The 12,556-nt window shown below is 42.5% G+C and overlaps 1 protein-coding gene across 1 annotated transcript in view; it reads left to right on the top strand.

Annotated features, from left to right (window-relative positions):
- The window catches only part of SPAG1 (sperm associated antigen 1), a 100,084-nt gene that overhangs the window by 65,203 nt on the left and 22,325 nt on the right, over positions 1-12,556 (top strand). Inside the window, exons 11-13 of the mRNA XM_079901986.1 lie at positions 4,965-5,378; positions 5,764-5,863; positions 10,869-11,021. Of these exons, the coding sequence (XP_079758112.1) occupies positions 4,965-5,378; positions 5,764-5,863; positions 10,869-11,021 (667 nt within the window). The remainder of the gene's footprint in view (positions 1-4,964; positions 5,379-5,763; positions 5,864-10,868; positions 11,022-12,556) is intronic.

Genomic DNA, 12,556 nt, shown 5'->3' with positions numbered 1-12,556 from the left:
GTATAGCCACTGTGGAAAATGGTATGAGGGTTTCTCACAAAACTAAAAATAGAACTACCATATGATCCAGCAATTCCATTGCAGGGTATATATTCAAATAAAATGAAAACAAATACTGTATGCTAACACATATATATGGAATCTAAAAAAAAATTGGTTATGAAGAACCTAGGGGCAGGACAGGAATAAAGATGCAGACGTAGAGAATGGACTTGAGGACACGGGGAGGGGGAAGGGTAAGCTGGAATGAAGTGAGAGAGTGGCATGGAGATATATACACTACCAAATGTAAAATAGATAGCTAGTGGGAAGCAGCTGCATAGCACAGGGAGATCAGCTCGGTGCTTTGTGACCACTTAGAGGGGTGGGATAGGGAGGGTGGGAGGGAGACACAAGAGGGAGGAGATATGGGGATATATGTATATGTATAGCTGATTCACTTTATTATAAAGCAGAAACTAACACACTATTGTAAAGCAATTATACTCCAATAAAGATGTTAAAAAAAAGAAAACACTAATTTGAAAAGATATATGCACCCCAATGTTCATAGCAGCATTATTTACAATAGCTAGGATATGGAGGCAACTTGTGTCCATCAACAGATGAATGGATAAAGAAAATGTAACACACACACACACACACTGGACTACTACTCAGTCTTAAAAAAAGAGTGAAATTTTGCCATTTGCAACAACATGGATGGAATTGGAGGGTATTATGCTTAGTGAAATAAGTCAGAGAAAGAGAAATACTATATGATAAAACTTATATGTGGAATTTAAAAAATAAAATAAAATAGTGGATATAACAAAAAAGAAACAGACTTACAGACATAGAGAACAAACCAGAGGGGAGAGGAAAGCAGGGAGGGACAAGGTAGGGGTATTGGATTAAGTGGTACAAACTACTATGTGTAAAATAAATAAGCTACAAGGGTATATTATACAGCACAGGGAATATAGCCAATATTTTATAATAACTATAAATGGAATATAACCTTTAAAAATTGTGAATCAATATTTTGTACATCTAAAACATATAATATTATAAATCAACTGTACCTCAAAAAAAATAATAAAGGTGTATTAAAACAAACAAACAAACAAAAAAACTACCTGACTGACATGGTCCAAAGCTGTGGTTTTTAGATGTTTCATTGATTTGCATTTGATAAAAATTCAAACATATTTTACCCTAAGAAAACAATCACATGGCCATAGATGCATGGGTTTATTTCTGGACTCTCTATTTCATTGGTTTATATGTCTATCCTTATGTCGTACCACGCTGTTTTGATTACTGTAGCTTTCCATAAGTTTTGAAGTCTGAAGTGTAAGTCCTTTGATTTTGTTCTCTTTTTCAAGATTGTTTTGGCTATTCTAGGCCCCTTGAAATTCCACATGAATTTGAGGATCAGCTTTTCCATTTCTGCCCAAAAGCCTGTGGAGTTTTGATAGGGATTATGTTGAATCTGTAGACTGCTTTGTATAGTATTAATATTTTAACAACATTAAGTCTTCCTATCTATGATCAAGAGATGTTTTTCCATTTATTTAATTTCTATTTTTTAAAGGATCTTTTTTTTTTTTTTTAGATGTTGGGGGTAGGAGTTTATTAATTAATTTATTTTTGCTGTGTTGGTGTTGGGTCTTCGTTTCTGTGCGAGGGCTTTCTCTAGTTGTGGCAAGCGGGGGCCACTCTTCATCATGGTGTGCGGGCCTCTCACTATCACGGCCTCTCTTGTCGCGGAGCACAGCCTCCAGACGTGCAGGCTCAGTAGTTGTGGCTCACGGGCCTAGCTGCTCTGTGGCATGTGGGATCTTCCCAGACCAGGGGTTGAACCTGTGTCCCCTGCATTAGCAGGCAGATTCTCAACCACTGCGCCACCAGGGAAGCCCTATTTAATTTCTTTCAGCAATATTTATTATACAAGTCTTTCACTGCCTTGGTTAAGTTTATTCCTAAATATTTTATTCCTTTGGATGCTACTGTAAATGTAATTATTTTCGTAATTTCCTTTCAGGATTTTTCATTGCTAATTTATAGAAACAACTGATTTTTGTATGTTGATCTTGTACTCTGAAATCACTGAATTTGCTTATTAGCTCTAGTAGTGGTTTGTGTGTGTGTGTATTCTTTGGGAATATATGTACATTTATATATATATAGGTATAGATAGATAATCTATATATAATCATGTCATCTATGACATAATCATGTCATCTCTGTAGATAATCATGTCATCTCTGTAGATAATCATGTCATCTATGAATAGAGATAGTTTTACTTTTTCTTTTCAATATATATGTCTTTTATTTCTTTTTCTTGTCTAATTGATCAGGCTACAACTTCCAGTACAATGTTGAGTAGCTGCAGTGAAAACAGCATCTTTGTCTTATTCCTGAGCTTCAGGGGAAAGCTTTCAGGATTTCACTATTGAGTATGATGTTAGCTGTTTTTCATAAAAGTACTTTATCATGTTGAGAAATTTTACTTCTCTTCTTAGTTTTCTGAGTGTTTTTATCATGAAGGGGTGTTGGATTTTGTCAAGTTCCTTTTCAATGTCAGTTATGACCGTGTCAGTTTTTCCCCTTGTCCTTTAATGTCATCTGTTGCATAGATGGATTTTCTACTGTTGAACTACTCTTCCATTCCTGAGATAAATCCCACTTGGTCATGATGTATAATCCTTTTAACAGTTTGCTAGTATTTCATTGAGGATTTTTGTATCTACCAGCTACCCAAACCACCCCACCCCAGGGTACTGAAGTCTTTGTGGTCTTCAGATCTAATGATTTTCTTTAATCCTTATGCAGTCAAAACTCTTGGCCATTCCTTCCTTTGATATTGGTTACTGTTTACTCCTTTCTCCCTGAAATACTCTTTCTTCTTGGTTTCTGAGGCAGTACACCCTCCTGTTTTCTCTCTCATTTCTAGGTACTCCTCCATCTCCACTGGAGATTCTGATCATCCTTTAAGCGTTTTGTTTTTGTTGTTGTTTTTGTTTTTGCGGTATGCAGGCCTCTCACTGTTGTGGCCTCTCCCGTTGCAGAGCACAGGCTCCAGACATGCAGGCTCAGTGGCCATGGCTTACGGGCCCAGCTGCTCCGTGGCATGTGGGATCTTCCCGGGCCCAGCTGCTCCGTGGCATGTGGGATCTTCCCGGACCGGATCTTCCCGGACACAAACCCGTGTCCCCTGCATCTGCAGGCGGACTCTCAACCACTGTGCCACCAGGGAAGCCCCCCTTTAAGTGTTTTATTTCTTAGGATCCTTTGGAAGATCTCAGTGACTCTATTCACACTCAAACTTCAGTGATCCTTTTTTTGCCAGCAATTCCCAAGTCAATGTCTCTAGATAAGGCCTCCTCTGACCTACATTTGGAGCTACCTCCTGAACAACTCCTCTGGAATGTCCCACAGGTAGTTAAATACCCAACAGGACTCACAGGTCTTTCATGTTCAGGCCTCTGCTTACCTTTGCAGGAAAATGTTAAGGGGCATTTCAGTCTTAAGGAAAGAGGTACAGCATTCATTTCATTTGAATCTCAGTTATGTTGGTTTCTAGCTCTTCATGCTTGAGAGAATTCCTTAGCTTCTTCCATGTGTTTCTCTTGCTTCATTTGTAATGTGGGGACAATACTTGGTATGAAGATTAACGATAATGAAAATGATAATGTAAAGGTCTTGACCCATGTTAAGTTCTAAATAAATGGCAGCTATTTAGTAATAGTATTGGTCAGACATACAAGGGAATACAAAATAATACTAGCTGTCCATCGTTTCTACTGACACTGACTTAAGCTTCCATCCATTTTTATGCTGGGTGGGACTTGAGCAGCAGATTCCAGATGAAGAGTACTGGAGCCTTGCTCTGGGTCCCATTTGGGCATTTATCTCTATAATAAGATCATCTTTTTATTGTTAAGCCCCTTTTGGTAAGTGATCCAAAACTGGATGTTATTCTGCTGTATAGAAAGCTGTATTTATTAATTAGTGTGTTTTTATACTCATTGCTTGCCTTAAGGTGATCATCCATCCACTGATTTTTATTTAAGTACTAGTGGTTTTCTACTTCCTCTGTCTTTGTGCTTCAAATTCTGGCTTTACCATTCATGAAACAGAATGGGAAATAGATTCATTAAAAATCAGATTAGAATTTGTTACAAGAGAAAGCTGGGAAGTTTCTGCATTTAGTGCTTTGAAATGATGAATTGCTTTGTTTTAAATATTAAGACACCCATCAATGAAATATTTATGCATCATTTGCCTATTTAAATATCAATTCAATAATCAATTATTTAAGCTCTGATAAGTACCTGAAATCTTTCAATCAAGATCAAAGGAACTTTTAAGTTTGAATAAGGTATTGTACTGGAAATTTTACTGTCTTTTTAAGGTTCACTTTAAAAACCAGGTGCCTGTTTTATGTGAGTTCTTTGCTAAAATCATTTTTAAATGGCTTAAAAATCACTTGGACTTTTTTTTTTTTCAAATTATCTTCTCCCAGTCCCTTAACATAAGGAAAGGGTGCCCTAACTTTGGGTGCAATTATTGTATTCAAGTTTTAGTGACTTCATTCATTCATTTCTAAACTGTAAATGGAAGAAAAGTACATATTTTGTTAAGACCTACCTCGATACGTATGCGTTGATGAAGGGAATGATTTTGAAATGCCGGTTTTCACGTCCCTAGCTCTTCAGCGTTTGAAGAGTTAAATCCGGGGTTGGCTTCCGTCCCTAGCCCGGGAAGCTACTAGGGCTCGGAGCGCGACCTCCGCTGTTAACCCTCTGGGCCAACCGGCCCCCCAAAGGCGCCGGAACCGCCGGATTCCGCCCGAGGGGCGGGCCCACTCTGCCTGGCTTCTCCCGCGACCCCGCCCCTGCGCCGGCACCGCCGCGGCCTCCCTGGTAGTTGCTCGCGATGATGCAAACACTCACTTCCCGCATCCACTCCCCACAGAGGCCGCGGAGCCGGCGCCTGCCGCGCGCGCCGCCGAGCTGCGCGCCATGGGCAACATCCAGAAGAAGCTGACTGGCAAGAGCGAGGGCGGCAGGCGGCCGCAGAGGGGCGCGCCGCGGCGGGGCCGGGCGCCGGAGGCCGGCGCGGACAAGCGGGACCGGCCGCGGGCCCCGGCGACGGCGGGCGGCTCCAATGGGCACCCGGGCGGCGGGCGGCGCTCGGGGGGCCCCGCGGCCAGCGCGCCCCCTGGTCCCGGCGCGTCCCCCGGACCTGGCGCGCCGCCGGCGCCGGCGCCCGCCGCCCCACTCGGCCCCGCCGGCCTGAAGAGCCAGGGCAACGAGCTCTTTAAAAACGGGCAGTTCGCCGAGGCGGCTCTCAGGTACTCGGCGGTGATCGCGCAGCTGGAGCCTGCAGGTGAGTGAGCTTCGCCCACGGGGTCCCTGGCCCCTCGGGCTGCGGCTCGCGGGACCTGAAGGGGCCACCGCGGGAGAGGCGCGGGCCACCTCCCGATTGACAGGCGCTCGCCCTATAGGTTCCTTCCCAGTAACCGAGGGCAGGGCAGGAGCGACTCCACCTCCGGGAGCTGTACCTTGGAACGCGTAGCGTGTGCCCGGGCGGGGCACGGTTGCCGCGGTCCCTTACGGGCTTGGCCTCTCTGGCCACTGCGGGCACAGGGAGGTCCTCGGAGCTGCATTAGCAGCGGGGTGTAGGACTGCAGTGCCGCGGGAGACCTCAGTTGTCTGTTGAACTGTGATTTCGCTAATGGATTTTAACTGTATTTAATTAAATGTGATTTTAGGAAGTGGAAATGCAGATGATCTAAGTATCTTATATTCAAATAGAGCAGCATGTTACCTAAAAGACGGAAATTGCAGTGGCTGCATTCAAGATTGTAACAGGTAAACTGCCCGTTTTCAGCTTTGTCAAGAGATTATCATTTCACTGTGATGAATGCAGTATTTAATATACCAAATTTTCTGCATAAGAGTCTAATTAAGACATTTAAGATGTGTTAATTGGTTAATACATAAAACTTGTAAATCCTTTCACATATATGAAGACAATTATAGAAGATTGTGCAAACTTTTTTCACTTCCACTGCTATCACCTTAATTCATACTCTTTTTCACATCAGTCTCAGAGTACTGGAGAAGCCTTCTAACTAGTCTCTCTGCTTCCTCCAATCCACTGTGGCATCAGAATAGCTTTTCCTGAAGCATTATTTTGTGCAGACTGTTTCAGCGGGTGTTCAGTGGCTCAGTATGGTCTTCTAGATAATTATAACCTCCTCTGTCACCACACTGCCCCCCAAAAAAGCTTTCTGCTCCCATTTGGTTCATATCTATAATGCCCTCTGTACATCTTTGCTTTTCAGAAATCCTTCCTCTTCAGCTTCCCCATGCTCTCTGCTTTCCTGATCACCTCGGGCTCCCTGGTCATCTGCATGGCTGTAAGGCTCGCACTGTCACTCTCACACCTGTAGGTACTTATGTCATCCACTGCATTGGATTTTAAGCTCCCTGAGGTCAAGAATCATGTATTATAGGGTTGCATCCCTCAAGCACATTAGTCACCCATGGTACTCAACAAGTTACATGCTGAGATGGATGAATATATTTACATGAATAAAAAGTATCATTTTACCATTAAATAATAAGCCTGCTTCAGGAACCCTTTGGAAAGAAGCTACTATTAGTGCATCTAAAAAATAAGAAGCCATATGTACTGGTTTAACCTCCACAGTTTTGGTTTACTCCTATAGTCGGTATAATTGTTAATATCATCCCCTTTCACTCTCAGAAGCCCTAGTTTGGACAGTAGCATGTGTGGACACCTTGATTATAAGGTAAACAGTTTTTTTTCCATTGATAGTATCAGTTTATTGATATGGATAAAATCTTGCTGGTATCTGTGCCTGCAGTTTAAAAAGAAGGCCGTGAGCTGCTTGGATTTTTTGCCGATTTTACATATTCATATTTAAAATCAATAATATTTATATTCACATTGGTCTGACTCTAGACCCCACCTACTGCTGTGCTATCTCACACTAGCTAATTGTTAGGTTTTCAGGATCTTGTGAGTTGGTTGAAGTCAAGTTGGTAGTTGAAATCTGCCATGGTTGGAGTACTACTAATACCATGAAAATTGGCAAATGACCCAAACCTGGGCCTCTTTACTCAGGAGAGCCGGTTGTTAAACATTTACCGCTGCCCATAACTAACAACAAGACCACGTGTATTTGCAGATTATCAGGCACGTTGTGATTTGCAGCTAAGAACCTTCCAGTTCAAGTGTCTGATGGTAATATATTACCCTTCAGACTTGTCTGAGGTCTTCCTTCAGTGAGTGAGTTCAGGACTCTAGTTACAAACAGTGGACTCACTTTATCCTTAAGTGAGAGTAAGGTGGCAGACATTTTCTTGCTAAAATGTGTTGTTTCAGTGTAGACCCAGGAGGAAGTCACAGAGGAGACTCTGGGGTCAGGAGTGGGGGTGGGCACTAGAATGGAGGTTTGCCCTGGAGGAGAGCGGGAGATTGCCTGCAGGGGAGGGAGGGAGGGAGGGAGGTGGGTGGTGGTTTAGGTAAGGTGTCCTTAGTTAAAAGCTGTGTTCTAGGCTGAGGAATCTGGTTCTGCTGGTCAGTACTGACCTTTCTAGAAGCCGACCTACTTAGATGTTTTCTTTGATACCTGGTGTATGAGTCTCAGCATAAGGAGCATGGTGTGATTTTACGCCAAAGCAGCGATTCTCAAACTCATTTCAGTGCCAGGGAAACCATGATTTACTTATGTGAACATGTTGAACTATGGCTGTATTTAAATATGTATAAACTAGGAACCAATTATTAGCAGAGGGATATCTGTTTTCTCTTCACCTGAAAAAGATTACATACATTTTAAAGGGAGCCTGTTTTTTAGTTTTTCAGTTAATTATCTTTGCTCCTTGGAGAGTTGTTTCCTGTTGCAGGAGCGCTTATTACAAAACAAGTGGTAGCAGGATTCAAACAGCGGAAAAAGAAAAACTGCCCAGGGCAAAGTTTAAAATAAGGGAGAGGGGGAACCTATGAAATAACTTTGTATGCATTTTTGGGGGAAAGTCTTTGATTTTAAGTGTCTACACTCCTGGGGCCTACTCTGAAGCACTTCCCTTGAGCTCTTTCCCAGGGGCTTATGGAGAGCAGCTGCTGGGAGCATGAGGCTGTTTGAGGAGCTCAGTGGCTGCAGGCCCTGCCCTCTCCTCCCCTCAGCATCTCCAGGTTTCTAGATTAGGCTTCCAGGTGAAGCATGAAACAGGGTTATGACACCTAAGAAAAGTTTAAAACCAAATGATTTTAAACAATAAAACAATTTCTAGAAATAATTCTAGAATTATTTCTAGAAATTCTAGAATTATTTCTAGAAATTACTTGTCATTCTCATAATTGCTTATCAGCTAAAAGAAAAATCTTCACTGTTCCCATCTGTCAGAGAATCTTTTTGGGTTATCTAAACCACATCAAAAATCTTTCAGCTGATTTTCCATTGAGGGTATTCTGACAGAATCAAGACGAATGAATGTTGCCTAGTAATTCTCTGCTTTTTCTCATCTTTGTTGCTCACAGACGAACTTGAAATTAGAAGACGATTTAAGAGTCTTAACTGTGTTAACTTGAATAGTTAAGCTTTTGTAAACTCTGGTTTAAAAGTTCTCTGTGTTTGTTTTTATGAATGGATGTGCTTTTTTTTTTTCTTTTTTTCTTCTAGTGGAATTCTCACTTAAAAGCTCACATTCATTTTCAGGATTGCGGTTAAAGAGAAAAAACCTTGCATTTACTTGGCTGGGCAATGCTAAAAATTAAATGCATCATCTCATTCAGTTTTAGATTCCACGCCTACCTCAGGTCTCTCTTGTGGATAAATAGCACCTTGGGTGTTGGAAGTCTTTGGTAAAATGGGGGTAGTCTTGTGTTTGTGACCTATATTTATAATCACTGTGTAGTTAATATTCCCTAAGCATTTAACTAAGGTAGATTTAAGGCAGTGGTACAGATGCCCAGAAACCTGTTTTCTAGTGTTTGAGTGTTTTTAATAGACTTTAATTTTATTTTTAAAATAACTTTTACTGGTCGCAAGAGTAATACATACCTATTATACAAAAAAGTCTTAAAACCCAGTACAACGCAAAGAAGATCATTAAAATCATCCCCAATCCTAACACTTAGGCAAAGCAAAATTGGTTATTTTTCAAAGAAATGAAGCTAATTAGGTTTAATGACATTTCTAGAACAAATTCTATGATACACAGCTGAGGAACACACCCAGTTGAGTATCTGTACGATGTAGAGCAGCGGTCCCCAGCCTTTTTGGCACCAGGGACCAGTTTCGCGGAAGACAACTTTTCCTCGGATTGGGGGGATGGTTCAGGAAGTAATGCAAGGGGCTGCGAAGATGGGGAGCGGCAGATGAAGCTTCACTTGCTCACCCACCGTTCACCTCCTGCTGTGCAGCCCGGCTCCTAACAGGCCGTGGACCGGTACCGGTCCGTGGCCCAGGGATTGGGGATCCCTGAATGGCAGGTGACTCTGAGTTCCTTTATCTGTGGTGCTCTTGTTTCTGTTCGTGGTAGAAAGAGTGTAGGCCCTGCAGGTTCGTTTGGGAGGGGTTTGCCGAGTCCCTCCAGTGGCCTGGCAGTGATCTAGGCACTGGGATACAGTGGTGATCAGCTCCCGCAACGCCAGTGCTTTCCTGCAGCTTAAATTCAGAAGAACGGGCACGTGGGCAGACTGCTCCCTGTGTCTCTCCGTTTCCTCACCTGCAACATGAACATGTTACTATTTACCTTGCAGGCTTGTTGTGACATTAGATGAGAATGTCTGCAGAGACTAGCAATGGCAGATGTTGTCGGAGCTTCCTCCTTCCAGATCACTGTAGACAGGTATAGACAGCAGATCTCTAGGACTGTTGGGGAAAAAGTCAAGAAGCCCTCACTCGTGCTTTTCCTGAAGCAAGTTAAATGTCTGATCTATAAACTGCTCATGCATAAGAATTACCAGAAGAGCAAACCTTTATGCCCGCTGTGGGCAGTCTGGCACGGAGATTTGTTAGTGGACTATTAGCTCTTCATAGGATCTAGCACGGAGTACTTCTTTACAGTTTCAGCTGATTTTGTTAAAACTAAGAGTACAATGGTTTTCATTCATAAATACAATCTTTTGATTGTATTCTTTGTTTCAGAATATAATGAAGTGCCTTAAGTAGTGAGGTAGCTTTAAGCAGTTACTTCAGACAAAACCAAGGAACATAACCTTGAAATACATCTCTAGTGATATTGGAAATGCTTCATAGACTAAAAAGTACAAGGTGAAAATTCATGACTTACAAGAAATCATTGGGTACTTACTCCCTTGATTTCCTCGGGTCTATGTTTGAAGCCCTTTGGCAGCAAGTAAATCATAATCAGCTGTATTAAGTTTTGGAGAGCTTATTTTCAAAATGCAGTGTAGGTTTTATGGCTCTGTGCTAAGTGCCTTATTAAATACATAGGTGCAAATAAAAATTTTCCTTTTAATCTGTCAATAACAAGAACCTGTTGAAAGCCTACTCTGTGCTTGGTGCCATGATGGGCTCTGCTACTACACAGGGGAGTGGGAGGGAGGGCACCGCCTGCTCTCGGGGAGTTCAGTCTCACCGGGGGAAAGAGCAGATGCCAAAGGGCTTCGATACTGTTTTAAAAGAAAGGAGGTAACCACAGATTTGATTGCTCTGCTACTCTGGGTTTGCCTTTCTGGTATGTTGCCAGATCCCCAAGGTAAAATATCAGATATGAATGCATGTGAGAGTCCAGTCCTATCGGATACATTCAGTTAGCGTAAGTAAGGGAGTAATTTTCAAAACAAATGACAGTGTAATATTTCTGTCTCCTTTAGGGCTCTGGAACTTCGTCCATTCTCAATCAAGCCTCTTCTTCGACGAGCAATGGCCTATGAAGCTTTAGAGCAGTATCAGAAAGCTTATGTGGATTATAAAACAGTGTTGCAAATAGACTGCGGAATCCAGGTAGCAAATGACAGTGTTAACAGGTAACCTGATCAGAGGCAGCCGCCTGAGGTCTAGTTGTTTTCTAATGGAATGAGATTTTATTTTCCTCCCCTCCTTCAAGAACGATGTCAAAGTGTAGACGTGTTCTTCGTTATTGGCATTACATGAATGATTGTCTTCTTTCATTCCTTCAAAACCAAATGGTTTTGATGGATATCTTCATGGGCCTGCTAGATATTTGTGTTATGTGCCCTTTAAATAGACACTCACCTAGGATGAGTATTAACTTAAAATGGCAAAATAGCACAGAATTTGGTTCTAATTTATATTATGACCTATTTACCCCCTGGGTGAGAATGGGAAGGTAAGAATTTCCAGACTTCATAAATTGCTTTCAGGTGAACTTTGAAAATTACTACTTGGATAACATTTCTAGGTATGTAGAATATTTTCTGGTCCCATTTGTCCAAAGTATAATTTCTTCCAAGTATGTGTATATTACACTGAGCCTTGTGTTGGTCTAGTGTACCATGCCCCACTCCCCACAAAAAGACAGAAAGGGAAAAAAAAAAGTGACATAGCCTCTGTCTTTATGTAAACTAGAACATAGCTAGGGGGAACAACTTAACATAAGACAGATTCTCCCCAAGTGTGAACATTAGTGAGGTGGGGATCACAGAGAGGTGAGGCTGCCTTTGTCTGTGTGGGCCACAGTTGTTGCAGAGGTGAAGGGCCTTGAGAGACCACGAGGGGACCTTGAACAAAGCTATGGAAAATGAGAATGGCAGGTTTCGGATTAATTCCTTTTTTGAGATCCTGCCTTACCTCCCCACGTGGTCCCACTGCACTTTGGAGAAAAACTCTTGGAAAGATTCGTGTGGAGAGTGGGCTTGGTGCTTCTACTCTGTGGTCGCTCAGGACCTGTCTGGTCCCAGCCTGTCCGGAAGTAAAGGGTAGATATTGGTTATTGGATCTGAGTGGGACCAGATGGAACCGTGGGCATTCACGGCTTGGTCTCCATCCTGTAAAATCAGGCGTGTCACTGAGAGCTCTCCAAGCCTTTTCTCCTGCTGCACAGCTGCCTTGCTGCACGTCATCTGCTGCCTCCTCATATGTGTCTGAAGGCTCTTCTTCCCCCTTTTTGTCTGGTTAATTCCTTCTTGTCCCGAAGAAGAGGACTTTCCCTGATCCACCATCTCCCCAGCACACGTGCCCTTCAGGCTCCTTTCCTACCACCTATGCCTTCTTTCCATATTGTTTGTAAATTCTCTGCCTTCTCTTTTTGTAAAGTTCTTTTTCTCTTTTTCTTCTAGGAGTTCCTGGAGGTCAGGGTTGTGTTTTATCTGTCTCTGTAGTTGCAGTACTTTGTACAGTAGGCATCCTCAGTAAAATTGTGTGGAATGAATGCATTCTCCAACAGACAGAGCGTGGCTCACCCATGCTGTGGAATTCTGCTCTTAATTTGCCCATCCTCTGTGTGGGAGTCTCCGAGATGGTTGGGGAAAGTAGGATCTTTTCCCAGGGTTAGGGGTTCTCATGAAACAAAGAAGCATCTGACAGAGAGACAAGGGGCCTG

The sequence above is a fragment of the Stenella coeruleoalba genome (assembly GCF_951394435.1).
Source record: "Stenella coeruleoalba genome assembly, chromosome: 17".
NCBI classification, from domain to species: Eukaryota; Metazoa; Chordata; class Mammalia; order Artiodactyla; family Delphinidae; genus Stenella; species Stenella coeruleoalba.
The sequence above is the reverse complement of the archived record's forward strand: the minus strand, read 5'-3'. Positions and strand labels throughout refer to the sequence as shown.